The following is a 21,679-nucleotide window of genomic DNA, read 5'->3' as shown; positions in this document are numbered from 1 at the left end:
ACTGTTTGGTGTATTGAGGTCACAGCTCATGGGTAAAACAAACATGTGGATGTTGTCACATGTGATACAGAGATTATTTATGTGTTACAATAAGCTAAAACCACGAGGTTGTAAAAATAAACTGTGCGTCGAACAGAAACGTGACAAAGTTTGCTTTTCTGTGAGCCACGCTCCATTCGCTTTGTAAAATTCTGCTGTGTGGGCCATAATTGTCAGACTGTAATGTTATCAACTGATCTGTCCAGCTAACCTTTTAGGAAGGTGTGCAGTGAGAGTCGTTTTGATGAGGCTTGCAGCATGCATCGCTCTGAATCTGTCTTTATTTCTGCTGCATCGATGATCCCTCATCAGCTACCTGCGCTTTCACAAAACTAAAAGCAACATTTCTTTGTGTCCTTCTGCTGAATATTTGCAGACTAAACTTGTGGCTGTTGTTGTTTCCAGCCTTGACCTAACTGGTTGAATTTCTGGCTGTCTGGCAATATGCGAGGAATATAAGATGTTGTTTTTCTCTGTGTGTTGTGGGTCCGTCTGAAGCAGAGCTGTGGTCGTGCATGACTGATATTCTACTTAACTGTTTTAAGAATGCCTTCAGCTTTTTTTGTCCCATAGCCGTTTAAACACAGCCATGTCAGACAGATTGCTCAAGTCTGATGATGTAAAATGAAGTAAAGCCAAACTGATGGAGACGGGTGGTGACATTTATGGTTCCACATGATTTAGGTGATTTACTTTCCCGAGGACTAAATTTCCTCGAAAGCACTAAAACTAAAGGCCGAGGCTGAGAAATTATTTGTCAGTAATTATGACCTTCAGAGGTTAAATCCTAGCACGTAGCAAATCCCTGACCTTTCCTGTAACAATGAACATCTCTCAACTTAAGAGTTTCAGTGCTCCCTGAATGAAGTGTTTATATTCAACATTGATGCCAGAGAGAGCATTGATACTGGGCGTTTCAGGGGAGGAAAAAGCCTGATTTACATTCAGTGACATTTTTAGAGCATTTCTAATCAGTATTTTCATATTTACAATGGAACAAATAAATGTCTGTAAAGTGAAAGGTGGCATTTGTGGTGACAAATCCTGGGAGCATTACAGGCGGACTCTGTCGGCTCCGTTTGGTTCTTTTATCTCTCTATTTTTATTTAATTCCCAACAACTTGACTTTTGGTTCATTCTCACCGCTCCCATCAGTGCCTCCTTGTTTTCAGCCACAGCAGGCAACAGAAAATAATATAATATGATCTATAATAACAAGTGACCTGCTAAAGGGACGGATACTTCCCTCGGGAGCTAGCAAATAGCAAAGCTGAGCTGAACGAGGGTTAATATTGCCCTTAATTAAACAAAACAATATCAAAAAATGCTCCATTTCTGCAAATCCAGTTGCTGTTCTTTCAGTTTTCTGAACCCTTTTATCCAGCTACAATCTGACCACAACCCACTGCCTACACTGTTACCACTGCTCTCACATTACATTGCAAATAGATTCATAATAGAAAGAGAAAAGAGCTTTTAGTGCAGCAGCTCAGTGCATGAATGTAAACACACTTGACAGACGCATCAATAGCCGTATCAGAAGCTACTCGCTATCGGCCTCAGCCTTTGTAAAGAACCGTACAGCTTACTCAGGATCTTTTAAGAATTGTTTTTGAAATAAGAACACCTTTTATGTTGCTGTAAACAGTGTGCTGCGTCAAAATCCTCCTTATGATTTCTTTGGCTGCTCAACGATTGCTATTTTCAGCCATAGTTTGTATGTTAAACACCGATTTGTGTTCAAATACTCACCAAGTTTAGTGAAATTTAAGAGTGTAATGCAAATTGGAAACCCTGAATACTCGCCGTCAATTAAAAGTTGTGCCTTTTGAAACATGTTACCTGCTAAAGATTTATTTTGAAGGCGAATGGTCTCCCTTTTCTGTCTGTTTCTACAGTTTCATTATTACTCTGAGAATAGTTGGCAAGTGTTTGTGGACAAGTCGGCGTCTTCCATGTAAACTACCGCCTTGCAATCTGCTAACAACCAAAGCAATTGCAAGGCGGTTTTCGGTGCTGTATAAAGAGTATATCTTTATGACCAGTTTGACCTTACGACTTGCAGAAAATCCAGCAAATGCGAAATACACATCTTTCCCTAGAAATTCCCTCAGAATTTAACAATAAGAAATGAGAAATTAAAGCTTGTTGCGGTGCCCCCAAGTGGCCAAAGCAATAATCTTTCTTTTTTTTTTTTTACTGTTGCTGCTATTATTGCTACTTGTATTTGTCTGTGATTAAATACATACATTTGTTAATAATGTTGTTAACTAGGTATTTTAATCTGTTCTTTAACTAGTGACTCCAGTCTTTTATTTCCTGTTTTAGCTTGTTCCTTCGTAATGTTACTGTTTATACTGAGTCTGGTTTTACTGATGTTCTAGTGTACTGGAAACAAACTATGTACTATGAATTCTTAAACTCTTTAATTAGTGCACCTTAAACTTCACATTAGCTGACTGGCTAAATAATCGATGGATACAAACTGACTCAAAAACACTGTCTCCTGGGGGGTAATTAGCTGTAAATGTTGCGATTACACAAGCATGTATTTGCAGACACACTAAAAACAAAACTATGTTAGAAGTCTGTGTCAGCACAGAATCTGAGAAGGATGTGGCTACATGTGCTTCAGTTCTGGTACAAACCATGGTTGCATGACTTTAATTACATTGTCTGTTTGGCAGAGCTGTGGCACATCAATCTTATCTGCTCAGCTGCAAGCAACAATCCCAGATCTCAACAAAAACCTCTCAGCTGACACAGGGCCTGAAGAAGTACAGCAAACATTGTAATCCTCTTCAGTTTGAATGATTTTAGCATCTCACCTTGCCTTAAGATCTGTCATATTAGGTATGCTGAAACAACAACAAATGTTGGAAACCGTTTCCCCCGTCGAATCATAAATCATAGAGTAGTGAGGAAAACTGGAACAAGCTGATGATCGATAGTAGCACTAACACGACGACTGATGCAGAGGACATGAATGAACCTTAACAGCCTTACTGTGTACAGTTGTTATCATTTCATTATTTGATTTTTGAATTCTATGGGCATCATGTTCATCACTGCAGAATAATAAAGTGGCAATTGTCTGTTAATCAATATTGCAATGAAAATGTCTTGTATGCCTTGTGAGCCTATTTGTTGTGTTTAGCATTTCAGATTAGGTTTTAACAATGTTTGATCAAGCTTAATTGAAGATAAGGCCAACTTTATCTCCCCTTCAACAAACAGCAGGGTAGAGCCAAGTAGGAGTGATGGATGGCTCCTCCTAGCTTCTCTTGTTGTTTGTTTCATCCCTCGCTGTGTTTAAAAATGACCCTTCAAAATGGTACCAAGGGTGGAAACTAGTGTTCTCGTCTGCACCGAAGGAGGACATGCTTGCTTGGGTAATCCTTAACCATGGCTTTTACAAGGGCCTTTCTTGGCACCACGGCGCACTCCTTCAAACATCAATATCAGCTGCGTGCTATCCCCTTTGGGTAGGTTCAGTTGATGGCTTTCCGTCTTTGTATGAGGGCTTTCTGGCAGAGATGGAAGCGCCATGGGAGTGGACTGACATTGATTTCTTCATCCCAATGCACACGCTGATGTATTGACTGCCATGCTGATCAGTTAGAGACATTCTGTTTCTGTTTGGTGGAGCTGAAAGATGAGAACAGAATTGTATCAAACTATGCCACCATTCAAAGGCCATATTAATTTCTTTTTTACTGTAGCACTCTGATCTTTTCTGTTTCTTTCACGAGGAAAAAGTCGACTTGTGTTTGTCTGTGAAATGCTGTCGGAGTCGGTTTAGAAAAGAAGCTTTGACTTACTCTTCGAGCTATGGCACCCAGTGTGATTATGTTGAGGGTGTCAGGCACAAACAGTAAGGTCCCGATTCTCTCTGTTGCATTTTCTGTCATTCAATTAAAATCTGCTGCTCGTGTTTAAAATTTCTATAGAGTCTCTGAAGAGGAAAAAAGGTATCTAGAGTGGGGTGGGCCTTCCCTCTTTTGTCACAGCGAAGAGCCTGTGATTCATTTCAATTTGTAATCATAATTTAGTCATCTCACTGGAGCAGTTTCTCACTAATGATGTAGTCATGCACAACACAGAATTCACAGAATTCAGGATGTTAAGGCTTCTGATGTGTTCAGAGGTATATTTTGCAGCCTGTTGTCACAGTGCAGCTAAAATAAACATGCTCCGTTTCTGACATCTGTCAGAGTGAATTATAGATCTCCAGAAGAGTTGCAAAAGTCACAATTCTTCTTCTTGGTGTACGGCTTTGTTGTTTGTTATAAAAAAGAGGTTTTCAGTGTGCCTGACTTGCATCTAACTGATAACACATACTCTGGAGGCAGAATACGAGAGCAAAGCGCACTGCAGCTGCTTCCCCACCTTCAGGTAACGAAGCTGATTGTGTGCATGTGTGTTTGGTGGAAGAGTGCAAATGACTTCTAGCAAGATAAATAATTCTGCACGCTTGTTGACCTAATATAAAAATGTAAAAGCTGAATTAATTGCATCTTAAATTCAAATAGCTGGTAATTTTCCAAATCCATCGCTTGCTAGATATGATGGATATGTAAAATGCTTACAGTGCGTCACCTCCGTCCTCAGTTCTGCCACTGAAAGTGATTGTCACTGGAAGCATTCGGGATGTCTTTGTGTCTGTTAAATCCAATGAAATTGCTCTGAGTTGTATTAATGGAACTCAGTCACAATTTGAGCAGCTAGGGACAAGGTCAAAGTCGAGCCCACCACCTTTGAAATTGATTTGACACCGATTCATCCATGTGGAGCAAATGTGTGTTAAAAAATGCATGCCTCTTGATATTTTTGTATTATAAATGTTGAAGCCACATTCACCTGTGACATAGAGGGGGAAAATATATCAGTTTCCTTTCTCTGAGTTAGCAATTTATCAGGCATACCTCAGTTTTCACTGGAAATGATACATAAATGTTTTTCATGACTAATATACAGGATTTTATTACGGATGAAAATAAAGTAATTTTCAGTCTTTCACCCAGCACAGTCCAACTGACTAAATAAGTATAAACACCAAAAGGATTGTTTACGTAGTGAAGCCTGCGTAACAAATGGCCAAAGTTCAGTGTGATTTTTATTTGTCTCTGAGTGTCTGAATCACAAGAGTCTTTCAAAACATTCTTTGCCCTCCATAAACATGAAACAATAAATCTGAGTAAAATGCAGCTGAGATATATATTATCAGAGTTTTATTTATTTCAGTAATTAATCATTTGGAAATGTTCTTGATATAACCTGAATATATATAATTCAAGTGAAATTCCCATCAGATTGCATTACATTTAGAGTTTTACATTGTACTCATGTAACAACATTACATGTAAAAATTTACATGTAATCAGATTATTTAAAGTCAGCGTTTTTAGGTTCAATTTCCTTTTAGAGTGTATCGTGTGTGTTTTCTGATAGTGTGCTGGCTGATTAAACGTGTGAAGAATTGTGCAGGTCATAATAAATTACATATCCGTAGCTGTCATATATGCACAAATAGACTAATCATGTTTTCACTGTTTATGAGTGTTAGGGGTTTTGTTTACCAAGCTATAGAATGAATCACTGAGATTCATTGAGCAACAAGAATGTCAAAATCAAATTTCATAGCCATCCATCTCTTAGCTGAAAAAGAACTCCTAACTAAAAGTTGAAAATGCCAGGAGATCCCTTTAGAAACTTTGGTTAAACTTTGTTCTGTTGTTATTCTAGTGAATTATGTTGTTTAGGATCATTATTATTCTCATTATTATCATCCTATTCAAAGGCACAGGAGCTTGCTAGCAATGTTTAGCCTGTTGGTGACTTTAACAAAATTCCACCGCAGATAAATATTTGGATAACTATTAAATTATGTAAACTGAGAACGTAACACTGCATTTACAGGTCACTAGGCAACGTGATGACATCATGCATATAATGCATAAGTCAGCTTTTGTGGATATAAATAGGACGTTACTATCATGAAATTAAAACGATATGATGCTTCCACAAAGATGGTCTAGATGCATAAAGGCAAGAAGTAGGTGGTTGCTCGGCAACCTGATGATGTCATAACATCTGATGTAGATAGGTACCCCCAGGGGTCTATGATATATCTGTGTGCCAAGTTTTGTTGCTCAACCTCTGACAGTGTAGGAGGAGTTGGCGGACAAAGAAACAAACACACGGAGACAGATTTGGTGTTTTATAGTGAGATTATAGTGATTATTATTAATGGTATTTCTAGTAGTAGTAGTAATTGTAGTAGTAGTGATGATGGTGGTAGTGGTAGTAACATAGCTGTATCTCTTGTGGATGTGTTTATTTGGTTTTAATTGTACTCTCAGCAATATTTAAAATGGAAGAATACTCTCATCCCTTTGTTTTAAGTTCTAAAATGCTAAATAAAACATTGAGTGTATGAATGCATAAAATCTGCCTCTGGGGACCAAAGCTCAGGGAAAGAGTTTAGGTTTTAAACAGGGAATGGCTCATTCATTGGTGCGAGCTGGAAACATTCATTTTTATTTCTTAATGCATGCAGTGCAGATGTTACAACATGTTTAAGTCATATTTAATTCATGTTTTTACGCTTAGTAAGAGGAATTTGCTTTCTTTGTAAAAACATTTGCACTTGTTTGACTCATTGTGAACTCCTAAACAGGGGGTTTAGATTTTCCCACCCAATGCTGTGGTATAAAAACTAGAAACACTTTAATGGAAGACTCAGTGGATCTGATCTAGGAGATTCTCTGAGAGTCGTAATTATCTATAGACACTTAATTGATATTCCAGCACGGATGAAACTTTTACTGACATCACTGGGTTACTTTCATCTTTTAAATGCGTGGGATGTTTTAAAAAAAAATTAACTGGAAAGTTGAACATTTTCAGTAATTGTTTGATGTTACAGTAAGAGTAGGAGTGTCTTTGTCTTTCTCCCAGACTTGGTCAAGTTGTGGCTTTCCTGGTTCCAAATGTTTACTGTCAGAAAAGTCTGTTCATGTGCACATATTTAAACTCCAAGAATAGAAATCTTAAAATGTTTTGGCAGCTCACCGGTTGTTATTTTTTTAGCTATAACATGCTCATAGCCAGTCCAGTCTGAGCATTTTAATCAGCGTTCCGACATGGTGGGAAACTAAACTTCCCTGCTCACACTGTACAAGTCAAGACACCATGTGGAGCTCCTTCCGAACATAATCAGAAACTGTAGCCTTCTGAACCTTGACTCTAAAACTGAATTACATACAGAACCGAGAACTCCCGTTCGAGACTGCGGCCATCTGTCCACTTTGTGTGTCGAATGTTGCATATCTGTTGGTCTTTGTTCTAATTTAAAAACTGAGTAATGTGTTTCAGTAATGCACCACATAATTGCAGCAATCACCTTGGCCGGGTGGCACAGACTTACTCTGAGGCTTTGGCTGTAAATAACAACAAACAACTTCAGTGTGAATAAACTCCCTGGAAATCAAATGCACATTGACAGTCAGGGCTTTAACCACAGGAAGCCTTCCAATATTCTGAGGCCCTATCACAAGCAAGTTCTTTAACTGACAGTCAGAACCCAGGCAGCAGGCCTGGGATTGTCACGACTGTGGGATATACAGAGCCCAACATCAGCTCTTTCTAATCCACGCTGAGCTTGGTGGTCCCTGAAGCAGGATATCAGGAGAGCCTGTTAAGTTCACAGAAAATTAAAAACGTAAATGTGAGGCAGCCGTGGCATCAACCTTTTAAAGGTGTCAGGAGCAAAGTAAATTAGCTTGTTAGCAAGATGTGAAATTGATTTTATGAAAAAAAAAAAGATCCATTTCAAATTGATTAGTGTATAAAAAAAAGTGGAAAGTTTATGGAATATTCCATAAAATTGCAACTATTTGCATTTAAAAAAAAAAAAAAAAAAAACTATGACTACAGGTTTGTCCTTGACGTTTGGGAACCTCAGATGCTTCCTGGAAGGCATCCTGTGGTCCCTTGATCCCCATTTGGCATAACTGGACTCCGCATGCCAAACATCTGGGCAGGTGGCAGCCAGCCACTCTGCTAATAGCAAGCCAGATATCTTTCCTGTCTTTGATGTGCAGACAGGGATTACTGTGGTTCTCAGCACTCACATTTAATAACCTGGTTTAAAAAGAGCATCAAATCATCTGTAATCTTTATCGACCTCCATTGACAAACAAAACGTGTCACAGCAGCAACGATAAATCAGCCCGAGGCACGGACGTGATAGTGAGGCAAGCGAACTAACCGATCAAAGATCGAACAAAAATGTCAAAAAAGAAGTGATGGAAACTGAACTAATCACACTGCGGAGTAATGTTATTTCTGAACGCGTTTAATATTCAGGAGTGAAATGTGTCGTTGGTGCTCATTTGTACTTCAGTGCTGCTCTGTGTGTGCATGTGGGTGGGTGGGTGGTTAAATGTGCCTGTGGAGTTTTTATTCCAGAATAGAATAAGTAGCGGAAAGCAAGTTTATAATGCCAGAAATGTCACCACCTCAATTGTAATCATTAATTCGCTGAAATTAATCATCAACTCTATCAGTGCCCTGCAGGTCCACTGTGCAGAAATATGGTCCTTTTGTCATGTAAAAAAAAGAAAAGGAAAGGAAAAAAATTTGACTTTTACTTTGATCAGATGCAGTCAAGGACAGAATCCATGGTCCAAGGTTTTCAATTCCTCTTTGATCTGCCTGCCCTTTGTTCCATTGCTGCATTATCTCCTTCCTTAACTCAGCCATTTGAGAGGCCAAATTAAACCGGGTGTGTTTAGGTGTGCAGTTTAAAACTCTGTGTCTGCCAAACTTCCTTGGGCTCCGGCTTTAGAGCCAGCTTAGTCTAATGGACTGTGAGATCTGCTTTTGACTCAGAACAAGCTCTTTCGCCCGAGCAAAAACACTAATCAGACTTGTTTACTTGAATGATTTATGTAGCATGAAAAACTTGAATTCCCATGCTCATAAATGTTACACGGTTGAAAAGGCAAATATTGTTTCACTGTTGCGCACACAAAAGGAGAAGGTTTAGATAAGTGAGGCAGTAAGTAGTAGAAGTGACTAAGTGCACTTATTGCACCATCTTGTGAATGAAGCAAGTGTTGCATGTCATTAAAGGTTCGACGACAATAGGCTTGTCACACTGGTGGAGGGAAAAAATATCTCATGCATAAGCCACGTTTCATAAAACATGTGCAATCACAAATATTTGTATATGCTCATATAGTTGCTCGGTTATGAATAACTTGTCACAAACTGACAAGAGCTAGCAGCTGATATTTATTTGCATTGGCATCACTCTCGTATCCCCGAAGGGACACCGTATATTAAATTGATGATTCACGTCAAGAGATAGTAGATCCTGCTTCTCCTTTCCGGAAGTTTCATCAACCCCAACATGTGGCTCCAATCCAGTAGATATCATTTCCCCCGAGTCGCCGGGAAAGAAAAACAACCAAGCAGGTGTCTTGGTTATGATGAATACTAAATAAAAGGTAGGCCAGGGAACTGTGCTGGCGTTTCTTCAGTGGCAATTGGGTGGGAGTGTTTGTGCTCTGGAGTGGGTGCCAGAGTCTGAGAGAGGCAGAGTGGCGTGAGATTGAGCGCTTCGGAAATTAAATCATGTGTTAATGACAGTTACCTAATTAAACCTGAATATCTAAATGACTGCAGAAAAACAAAGTCGACAGTTAGACAAATGCCTAAGGCGGGACTGTGTGTCGGTGCAGCGCCCAGAGCAGGCTTCTCCTCGGCTTTATCAATTTATAACACACAGGAATGACTGATCCGAGCTGTGGGCAATATGAGGTGAAGTGGAAAAGTAAAGCACACTCGGCTCATGTATAGTGGGCGGTATGGTCCTTTTCCATCTCGAGAGCACCATTACACTTCACGTTCAGTATGACTATGCTCTACTCCTCTATTCTGAGCTGTGCCCTCGAGCTTTGCTGTGAAATATAAAGCCTAGAATTTGTAATTCTCCCGAGGTCAAAAAATAAACACATTGCTTAAGCAGAGGTGCGGTTAAGGTGTGACGAGGAAGACGCTAAGTGACTCGGACGACTTTTGCAGGACACCTCGAACTTGTTCCTAGGAGCTTAAACATGTCGTGACTTAAATGGCATCAATTAGGCTGACCCATTTTAACGGTGATACATTTCAAATAGTGATAATTGTTCCCAGGAAAGCACAATTAATAGGTCCTATTTGACTTTTAAGGACAAGAATTATCTGTTTTTGTAGGACCCAGGCACAAGCTCTAGCTGCAGGAAATGATTCATAATTACGTGTAAAGACTGATTAGGGACCTGTCTCACTGTGGTGATCCAGATGAATTATCTCCCATTATGACAGTACTTTCTAATCACATTTATAAAACAAGGTCTTTATGGGTCCATGGCTGTGATGTTAGGGCAGACTGTACTAGCAGGAAGCTTTCATGTCTCTGAGAGTGCTGGATGTTGTGGACTGCTCTGTTTGCGAGTTGCTGTATTGTGCTGGAGAGCCTGTCCATTTTCAACCGCTTTTTCAAGAGCATCCCTCACCGCTCCATTAGCTGAGTATGCTTGGATATGTGGAGAATTGCAGAGTGGGGTGAGTGGAGGGGTGGCGGGGAGGTGGCTGAATGCGTAGCTCCGGCTTAGGTGCTCAACTAATTTTTGATGCTCTGTCAGAGGCAACCAGAAAGAGGAGGGCAGCAAAGAAAGAGAAGAGATTAGTCAGAACTCCTACACTAATAACTGAAACAAGCCCCGCAGGTTTGCATCACAGTTCATCATTTTAATCTATGTTCTTTAGTCAGAGTGAAGGGCAAAAGATGCAGGCAAACTACTTAAAATGATCAAGTAAGATCATTAGTTTATAACGTAAACCGGCCTCGGTGTTTGCGAACACAGCGTGTAATCTGAAACCCCTCAAATTCCTTTTATCAAACATTCATTTGCATTTCTTTACAGAACTTGTCACATTTATAAAACATGCTATTCTACCCAACCACGGAGTAAGCCCAACCATGATGACTGAGCAGTGTTTACCTCACTTGAATGGCTGTATTAAACTACCATTGAGATCTCAGCACTCAGTTGTGTAATGAAGGTTGGAATTGATACACAATAACTGTAATGTGTTGAATTGCAAGCGAGCGCGGTGTCTCTGGTGGCGCGTTTACAGACCGACATTGCGATGGAGGTTAATGATGCAAAACTTGTGCGTTTCACATACCACAGCACTGTTTGGGCTTCATGTCTGAGCTCTGCCTGTGTTTAGTCAAGCTGTGATTCCCTCATATATAACTGAAAGGGGGGTTATGATGGGGCCAGATTTGTATTTACCCCCAATGGTTGAATGTAGAGATCTTAAAGCGCTGACCCTCGATAAAAGTAATCCGTCTGACATTTGATTGAGGATTATATATGAATTATACAGCTTAACCACAGCGCATGAGAAGAAGAAAGGTCTAGCAGTGAGTTCTTATCACTCCATGTCAGTTTTTCCACAAATCACTATCATTTTTCTTTCCTAATCTTGAGCTAAAATATGTTTAGAATTTCTGCAACCTTGATGTTAGCCTTGCTCGCGGCTTCTGAAGTCTCTTTTAGGCTGTGCCGCAGTCATGAGAAGGTACTCCCATCACATGAGCTGCATTTCTAAAGGAAATTGTTTGTTGGGTTTTGGATTAATTAGAAAATACAGTGAGATAAAACTTGATGTCCATGTCAGTGCCATGTGTTGAAATTGCAATAACTGACAAGGAATCATATTAAATACTGCATACTGTCATAAACACTATTGTGCATTTTTAAGCCAGCCGTTGTTTCTTTATATGTTTCTAGGAAACTAAGAAAATAGGTGCTGCAAATTACTGTGAAAAACATGTGGAAATGCAGTTTATGTTTCTGCAATTCTAGCAAGCTTGAAAGTCAGTATTGGTATGATCATCTTTATTCGTCAACACATCCTGAACTCTCTTTGCTTTTCCTGTAATTTCTTTAAGTAGTTCTCAGGAATAGTTCTCCAGGCTTGTTGAAGGACATTCAAAGCTCTCGGTAGCCTTTTGGTTTGTCTTCTGTCCCACAGTGATCAATAATGCTGAGGTCCAAGCTCTGTGGAGGCCAGTCCACGACTGACACTGCTCCATTGTGTTTTTTTCTATCCTGGTATCTTTTTGTATTGTAGGGTCTTTAATACTTTGCAATATAAAGTGCATTTAAGCAACTGCTGTAGTGATTTGAATAGAATAGAATAGAATAGAATAGAATAGAATAGAATAGAATAGAATTCAACTTTATTGTCATTGCACATGCACAGGTACAGGGCAACGAAATGCAGTTGGTGCTATAGAAATAAAAATTGAATTGAATTATTGCTTATGCAGTGCATTTGAAACCTGTGCCAATCCAGATGCTATTGGGTGGTGGATTAAAATCTGTCTGTTGACTCTTATTGTTGTACGTCTGTCTTAACCTCATCTGTAGATCCTAATGATGATGATGATGAAACATTTCTAATTGTCAGTCCAGTTCTTGTGTAACTCAGTCTTTTCTCCCCGTTTCCCTTCCTTAAGCTTGCATTCATGACAGTCACCCTTCCACTGCGATCATTTCAGGCTTTGGTGAACGATAGATGGATCAACTGAAGGGCCAGATGTGTTTCTCGGGTCCTGTGTCAGGTCTTTGCTGCATTTTATGTCTGTTTCTTAAGGACGTGGCTTTCAGATAGCGTTCATGTGCTGTGGACAGTATTTAGGCCTGCTACTTGTTCCATTGTCTTGTTCAGTTTCCTGTTTTTGTGATTTTTTTTTAAACTATTTATTTGTTTTTATGGCAGGGTTTTAGTAACACAGTAGCTTAAGATAAGAAAGAACTGCTTTTTAAATTCTAAGTTGTCTGTTATCTGTTGACAAAATACTGGTTTATCCATTGTCAGAGCTGCCTTTTTTATATTTGAATGATTCACACGTACGTGTTGAGTGACTTAACGAAAAAATAAAAAGATTCCTTTGAAAATAGTCACAGAGGAGGACCTGGGTGAAAATGAGTGAAAAAGCAGACAATTTCCAAAGAAAAACTTTGAAAGACCTTTGGAGAGCCTCAAAAGCTACTGCTCAAGAGCAGTTAAAAATGACAAGTCTGCCTCTTTGGAAGCAAACTACACTTTTGCATAGTATTGTTATTGCTCTCATAACTGGCTGCACTATAGTGAAAAGTCTTTTGGGGCAATCATGATGAACTCTGGGAAATTGTACAACTGCATCAAGAAGTATTTGGAAGAGCAAACAGGTGCTGCAGAGCATCTCGTTGAATTTTAGTGTGGGGACGAATTTCAGCAGGCTGTAGTTTTGTCCGTTATTGAATTAAACCAACACCAGAAAAGATCAAGACAACAGATTTTTCTTCCACTGTTCTTACATGTGAATTGCTTCCTTTTTCTCCCTTTTGGGGGGAAAAATACAGAAAGCATACCAAAAAAATCCTTTTGTGTCACATAAGTGTTTTTTTTTTCCCGAGCAGTGCAAGACGGCAGGTGAAGGGTAGAGCTGAAAACTGCTTATACAAGTGATAAAGCCGTGGAGATAATCTCTTTTTCTCTACCTCTGAGTCGTTTAAAAGTAGATCACATACAATTTAAAGATATGTCACTACCCTTTACTGTTCTTTTCCATGCAGTCTGGTGGTGAGGGCTCCGTCTGTAGTGACAGTGGGAGACGAAAGCAGTTAGTTCATAGAGAAAAGTTTTGTGTAGGAAGTCCAAAAGGAACAAATGGGATGCTGCAAAAATGTGGTAGCTGGCTTTGTGCCCTGCACTTAAAGGCTATGTTCACTCTGTAAATTGTGTTTTATTTTTTTGAAGACTCATTCCTCACATTCTTCTTTGCTCTTCTGTGTTCAGAAGGAGCCTTGAGAATAAGACATTGCATTTTTAGTCTGCCTTCTGATGGCTGTTTACAACAACAGATTTAAAAGAGCTGAGTGGTCGCCACAAAGGCTTTTTAAAATGGCTACGTGACTTTAGCCTTTGACCATTAAAACACATCGCAGCATTTGTAAGAAGGTGATCAAATGTGAACCGTTTGTTGTTGTTGTGCTGCACCAACATGTAACTTGTGTTGGTTGAAATAAATGTTGTTTTTCATCCTCTCATTTTGTAATTAGACTGAAAATCATTGAAATAGGATTTCATATTCAGCTTAAACTAAAATTATCCTTGATCCCTTAGTCCCTTCTGTACTTCTCTTTACAGGTCGAGAAACAGATTAAACATATAACATTTTAAGCTGTAGATAGACGTTTACATACACTCATTATATAGAAAGAAGCTCAGATTTATACATAGACTAAACCTTGGTTGAATGTCTTTTAGCAAGTTGCATCTCAACCAGAGACTTTTGGTAGCCATTAACAACCATCTGGTATTTTTCTGGTTGGATATTAGAATGCTTTTTAGGTATAATTCATTCAAATCGTTTGATTTTTGTGGCACAGATCCAGTTTTTAAGTGTAGTCCACAAGTTTTCAGTAGGCTACAGGTCGGGCCTTTGGTGAAGGCCATTCAAGACGTTTAATGTTCACCAGCTTTATCCACTCCAGAACCAGTTTTGATGTGTGTTTGGGATTATTGTTCTACTGGAAAACCCAATTGCAGCTAAAATTCAACAGTCTTATCTGTTGATTTGAGGTGCAGTTTAATTTAAGGGGTGGTTCTCCTTCTTTGTTATTGCATCCACTTTGTACAATGTATCAGTAGCAATGAGAAACAGAGCATGATGCTATCACCGCAATTCTTGACCGTTTGGTTTCAAAGCCTGAACTTTACTCCTCCAAAAATACCTCTTGTCATTGTGGCCAAATAGCTCAATGTCTTTCTCATCTGACCATAAAATCTTTCTTCAGAGGTAATTCGGTTTGTCCATGTTGGCAAACGTGGACAAATCTGAGTCAGTCTTGAAGGTTTTGGAGCTGGTGGCTATTTCTTGGTTGACACTTCCTCAGCTCGATGTAAAACTCTCTTCTCTGTGGACAGTGACACTGGTGTTCCAACAGTTTCCACTTCATGGCAGGCTTGAGCCTTGGTTGTTACGGAATATCATAATCAATTTCCTCTCATCTGAGGGTGACACTTAGGGTCTTGACAAAGTGATGACACAGCTGAATAACTTATACTTACATCTAACAGACCTTCTCAACTTCTCCTTGGAATTTTAAAAGAGTTCCTTTGACTCGCATTGTTCTGAGAATTGATCAATCAAATCAGTGCAGTCAAACAAATCCTTTTTATACTGGCAAAGAGAAACTCCTAATTGTAGTGAATCGTGATAACTAATGAGAATTTAACGTTTAACTGAGTGTATGTGTATATTTGAGCCTATATGGATTTTAAAAAATCCTAAATAAATTGTATTTTTTCCATTATAGATGTATTCTGTATAATTATTCCACCCTAGAAAAACAACCGTTCAATGAAATCCTTGAACTCCCCAAATTACTGTGACGTTCATACACACGATATATTTAAATGTCTGATCACAATTTTAGAACTATAGATGAAAATACATGAAAATATACACTGAATATACACTAAATAGGAGGATGAAAGAGAGAGACTTTTGCAGTGAACTGCCAGCCCTGTTGCATATACCATTTTTCCTGAAAAAACATTTTGAAATATCATGTAAATATTCAGTTTATGCCACACTGTGATCCAAGTCTTTCTGCTGGGAAGTTGTAATGAAGCCATTAAATCAAGGATCGCTCTGTCTCAACCTTAAGCCTTCATGTGCCAGCCTTAATGGTTTTCAACTGCCAATCAGCGCTCTGGCATATTCTACCACCCTGCGTAAATGAATTCAAATCCTCCTTCCTCGTACTCAGAGAGCCACCCGATGACACGCAGCCTGCCTGGAAATGGATGTCCTCTGGAGAAGCACTGAAGTGACTCCTGTGGGTTATTTAAAAGGAAAAGTTGGGACTGTCAGATCACAGTCATAAAGAGGGTGTTTAAGGGTTTAGCCCACCGGGGCTTATGAATTACATGGTAAGGGGTTGGTCTCTTAATGCATTTAGCATGGAGAGACGGAGACAGAAACAAGGCACTCTAGGCGGAAGAAAAACACTGGCAAAAGACACATAATGAATTGACATTTAAAGCAGATGCATTATAATTGGTGAGATACAGGATAAGCAAATGACATGATGACGGGAATCTTTCCAAACCATGTTGCAACTTCATCTTAATGCATTTGTACTTTTAGTGCTTAATCTATTCAAGTTGAGACAACTTTTTTTATTTATGTTGCCAAGAGAAACAGATTTGTGTCAAAGCCTTTATGGTGTGAACATAAGACAAACTATCCTAGAGAGAAAAGAAAACACAAAATCCACCTTTAACAGAAAACATCCCTCCTGTACTGGATGGACAATAGATTTTACATATATAGCCAGAGATAGTCAATGCAGAGGGTAAATATAGGGATAGGACGCCATATTCTTCCTGCTGTCTTTGTACTATTGATGTGTTCTCGTGCGCACAGCAGGCTCCACTTAATAGCTTTATTAAATTTTGCACAGAGACTCAGAAATGAGCCATTACTAATGTTCTGTGATGCTTTTCATGTCCGGGTTTGTGACCTCAATAAACACAATGCAACATGTATGGATAATTTCATTTATTTACTTTTGATCACAAATGTGGGATGAAGACATTAAAACGTGTATTTTTCAAGTACATTAGGTGACATCACTAAATGTCTTAACTTTATGCTTAAAGTTTGCTTAAGTATGAGGTTTTTGTGCCTCAAGGAAGAATATAGCTCGCTTTACTCAGTTGGTAATTCATCTCTGAATAGTCCAACTACTATACAAAGAAACAAGTTTAGGTTTCTCGCAGACATAACTGACAGGATAATGCAGAAACTGAGCACATGTTTTGATCAATTTTTCATTACCATCTAAAACACTGTCACATAGGTGATATATTTTGAACAATGCTGCATTGAGTGCTGCAAAATTTAGCTCCTGAGCTACTCAGAGGAATACAACGCTTCTTTTCATCTGGTTTGTAACTACAATGCCGCTGCACTGTTTCAGCTTGTCAACAGCAGTGCCAGGTCCCCACTTGGGATTTGCCCAAGTCAGTCCTGTTACCTTTACTAAATTTGGTGCAAGATTTAACAAGAGAAAAATGCTCCATCAATCACGTTGTGGATGCAGGAAGAGGAGATGGAGAAGGAGAGGGGAGGGAGAAGGGGTAGGTGGGAACTGAGAAATAAACCAGTGGAAGCTCTGCCAACATCCATTTCCTGGGTGAGATGATGGGAAAACTTTCTCATATTCTCTGGGGGATATCATTTGTGAACACACGGCGTCCTCCAGAGCCTGAAGTTTTAGAGCGTAACCCAGGCACTTGGTCTGGGTGTTTTGAGCATTTCTGAAGTGAAATCCTCCTTTGCCTCTGTTGCTTGCTCCATCAGATAAAGACTGCCAGTCGAGGCTTAAGTGTGTCAATGAACCCAGGTGGGGGCGGGGAATCAATGATAAGTGCAGCTTACCTCCTCAGCCGCACCGCACCAGCCAAACAGAGATTAAACCATTTCAGCCTAATAGCACATGTCAGTCAAAAGTCACACTTGAATACTTGAACCGTCTCTCCCACGGGCCTCCGCCCACACTTTGCCACGTCCCATTATCTAATCACACCAGCTGAGAAGATGCTGCAATTTACAAAAATGCATATTGGCTGCTAGAACTAACAGAGAAACCGTTTATACCACAACAGAGCGCGAGCCGAGATCTGTAATTGTCCAAAAATTGTCTGACTCCTCAACCAAGATGCACTTTGAAGGTAACTATTTGAAATTCATTCAAAAAAGCACACACACACACAAACACTCAGTGCAAACTAGCATGTACAAAGAGCCAGATCAAAGGCCCCGAGGCCTATTACTGCATAAAATATAGCTGTCCGTCTAAACAGCTTTTGTCTGTAAATGAGAGCTTGTGTTGTTCCGTCAGTGTCCCTTATTTAGACATCACAGCACTCATTAGGTGGATCAAGCTGATATCAAAGTCAGATCACAGGCATTCTATGTTTTTGTGCATGCAGGGACCGTCACTGTCTCTTTAATGATATGTCTGCTGTCTGCTCAGCTCAATTGTTATTTCACTGTCATTTCTCCAGTGCCTTGTCTGTTGACCTCTCCTGCCATGTGATTTCCTAAGCTTGAATACTTTCATCACTGTCCTCTTTTATTTGATGTTTGGATAAAACGAATCCAACAGATTATTTTTCGGCACTCTGAGTGGGGAAAAAAATGGGTGTTTTTCAGCGGGGAAAGCTGTAGTCTGAGAATTTTTTTAGGGATCTGCATACACAGCAAAGCTTATATTACAAGTGCTGTTTGAATCCATCATTATTTCTTCATGAAACATTGAGTTCACACAAGTAGACAGAGACAGGCCTCTCATTTTTAGCTTGTGGTCTCCAGTTTTACTGGATGAAATGACAGCTGTGGTGAACATTTTCATCAGCTGAATGTATTTTTGTACAACTGAGTGCTGAATTAGTGAGGCGTAGATCTAAATGAGAACCCAAAGACACTGAATGCTCGTAAGGTAACAGTTTATATGCCACAAGGTTGCCAAATCCTTAAGCATACCTTGCTTTACTCTAAATGAGACTTAAAAGTATATAATGATGAACCAAATTAAATTTCAAAAAAAGATGTATTAAAATCATAAATGAAAATCTGATGAGTCCACCTCCTTCTAGCTATTAAAAAATGCAACTTTGAGCTACTTCTACACTGGCTTCAGTTGTAATAAGTAGCTTATTAACCCTTCATATGTCATGCTTTCACTGTATGGTAATTCTTAAAGAGCGCTTTATATAGCATGTCTCAGTCACCCATTCATACAAGCTCTCTTTTTACACCTAAGAACTTCACATACATTCACACATTTAGATGAGCACATTTGAAGCACCTCAAAGTTCAGTATCTTGCCCAAGGATACTTTGGCATGCGGAGCAGTAAAGTCAATTTTTCATTTTTGACTCAGGCCAGGAGTTAATATCTATATTAAATTTTCAACCACAGATCTATTTAGACTGTGGTTCAGATTTTTGAAGAAAAACTTTTATGAACACACATTCTCATTATGCCTAACATATGAAAATATAACATTTAAATATATTTTATTGCAAGTGAAACTGGGAGGAACTGTTGGGATTTATTATATAACTTTTAAAACCATTAAACACTGTCCTCACTGCTATACTTAAAAATCCGTATAGCTACCATCTATAATTATCAATATTAATTCAACATTTATTAACACATAGAACACGTAGAACACACTATCCCATGTAGTTTAATCTCCCTTAACTCAGAATAAATTGATTATTATTGTTGTATTATTTAGAGTTTTCTGTTGCATTGTGGGTGCTTCTGCTTGCACATCTAGGTGCAAATGTTATGTCATGTTCTTGTATTTCTATAGCACTTTTCTAGCCTTACTAACCACTCAAAGCACTTTTAAATAGAAGTCACACTTTAACCATACATTCATACAGCTATACACTTGAAGCACTTTATCTGCCTCACATCCACGGTCAATTTGGAAGCACCAGTTAACCTAACATGCATGTCTATGGACTGTGTGAGTAAGCCAGACTGCCCAGCAGACATCTACACACACACGCAGGCATGACGTGTACAATTTCACAGTTTCAAGATTCCCTAAAACCAATCGTTTTCCTTGATTTGACCTACACTGGTGGATCTAAAATCCATCTGAATGGATACAACATCAGTTTAAAAAGATCAGTGTGAAGTTTTACAATATTTAATTTTGTGTATTTTGGGCCACTTGATGAAAAGCCGTTGAGATTTGACATTCAGAATATATGTACGTAGGGTTAAGTGAAAAGGTGCGATCAGACTGAATGTACCAAATATCACAAGTATCACTACCTTGGGTAGGATTAGTCTTGGTTTCTTACGTTTACCATTTTTTATTTATACAGATAAATGTTCCGTATCTTTTAAGATACTTGGAAACGGCAAAAATTAGCCATCCTCAGCTCTCTTGACAGTTTCCCTCTGGCTATCGAACTAGAGCTTGACATCCTCTAGTTGAACGTGAGAAGAAATCCAAAGCTGGACACCTGCCATACCTGGTGACAGAGTTTAAGCTATGATTGTATCATCATTGTTCAGATGAAGGACTCAGCTTTTCAAGGAATAAACTGCCTTTAGAATCAAACCTTAATCAGTGTCTGTGAAAGACTTACAATCCTGGATATTGGTGGTGCTGCTACAGGACCATTTTCTTTGCATGTGGATCACGGATTGTGCCTTTAAAACTGGCTTCAGATAACAGTTAAATGACTGGTAAGAATTATATTTTCCACAGTGCAGCAGTTTAGATGAGAGGTATAAACAAAGAGATGATGTGTTCCCTACTGAGACAGCTCCCCTGATAGGTGGTGGTGTGATATCTTACTTAAAGCAGCCTCTCTCTCATTGTCTTTTGTTTTCTTTTGAAGAGAGATTAAAGAATCTCTTATGCCATTTGATATTTCAGTGGGATGGTGCTACTACTGAGCAGCATTGTGCAGGTTTTGTGTGGTGGGTGTTGGAAATTGATTCAAATACTGCTTATCAAAATCCGCGAGGGACTGAGCCGTTCACTGCATCCAGAGGTTTGTGGGTAATATACAGCGACTTGTCCAGGCAGAGATGTGGCTTGTTTATTTTTTGCTCCATATCTCTGATTTCATTTCAGTGCGCCTGTATGAGCGCGTCACGTGCGGCATCTGGACTTTGTCACGCTTATGGTGATGTTCATGATATCAATCTGTTCTCTCCCAGGTGTACACCAGATATGGGAAATGCTACACTTTTAATGGCAACAAGACTACATCCAGGAAAACCAAGCAGGGTGGAATGGGAAATGGGCTGGAGATCATGTTGGATATTCAGCAGGATGAGTATCTGCCAATCTGGAGAGAGACAAGTAAGCTTCAGAACTATTTGTCTATTGTAATCCTATCCTGTGCAATGCTGTGACATACCCTCTGCTGCAGTTTAAATCAATAACCGCCTGCATCTATTTGTCTTGGTCATGTACTGTAAATAATGCATTTCCTGATTGTTTTGCTCCACCTGCAAATGTGATTTGTAAAAGGGAATTCCTAAACACAGTACACTTCCTTTGATTTGTGTATGCATTGTACTTGTCATATAAAATTAATCCCTACGGGCCTATTTTTTAAACATGACTGATAAATGATTTGCGGTTAACATCAAACCGAGCCCTAGCTGTCAGATGAGGCAGCCATCTGAAATTCCCTTGTATTTTCTCTTTGCAACGATCCGTGCTCCATTTCATCCTGATGAGAAGATGAGACATCCCTGGAGGCCGGCATCCGTGTTCAGATCCACAGTCAGGACGAGCCTCCTTACATCCACCAGCTGGGCTTCGGTGTCTCTCCGGGCTTCCAGACCTTTGTTTCCTGTCAGGAGCAGAGGGTAGGTCGTCTTCATCTTAGCGCACCATCCCTGCCCCCGCTGACCCGCTACCACCACCCACCACCAGATTACTGTTCTCCCAGCAACCCCGGTGGC

The 21,679-nt window shown here is 39.4% G+C and overlaps 1 protein-coding gene across 1 annotated transcript in view; it reads left to right on the top strand.

Moving 5' to 3' along the window:
* Window positions 1–21,679, top strand: part of asic4a (acid-sensing (proton-gated) ion channel family member 4a) — a 96,426-nt gene that overhangs the window by 58,975 nt on the left and 15,772 nt on the right. Inside the window, exons 2-3 of the mRNA XM_085385198.1 lie at window positions 20,924–21,068; window positions 21,456–21,583. Coding sequence (XP_085241324.1) covers window positions 20,924–21,068; window positions 21,456–21,583 — 273 coding nt within the window. The remainder of the gene's footprint in view (window positions 1–20,923; window positions 21,069–21,455; window positions 21,584–21,679) is intronic.

Source organism: Rhamphochromis longiceps, linkage group LG16 (genome assembly GCF_057381845.1).
Source record: "Rhamphochromis longiceps isolate RC_006_pf linkage group LG16, R_longiceps_female_GT1.1, whole genome shotgun sequence".
NCBI classification, from domain to species: Eukaryota; Metazoa; Chordata; class Actinopteri; order Cichliformes; family Cichlidae; genus Rhamphochromis; species Rhamphochromis longiceps.
This window is presented reverse-complemented; position numbering and strand designations above follow the sequence as displayed.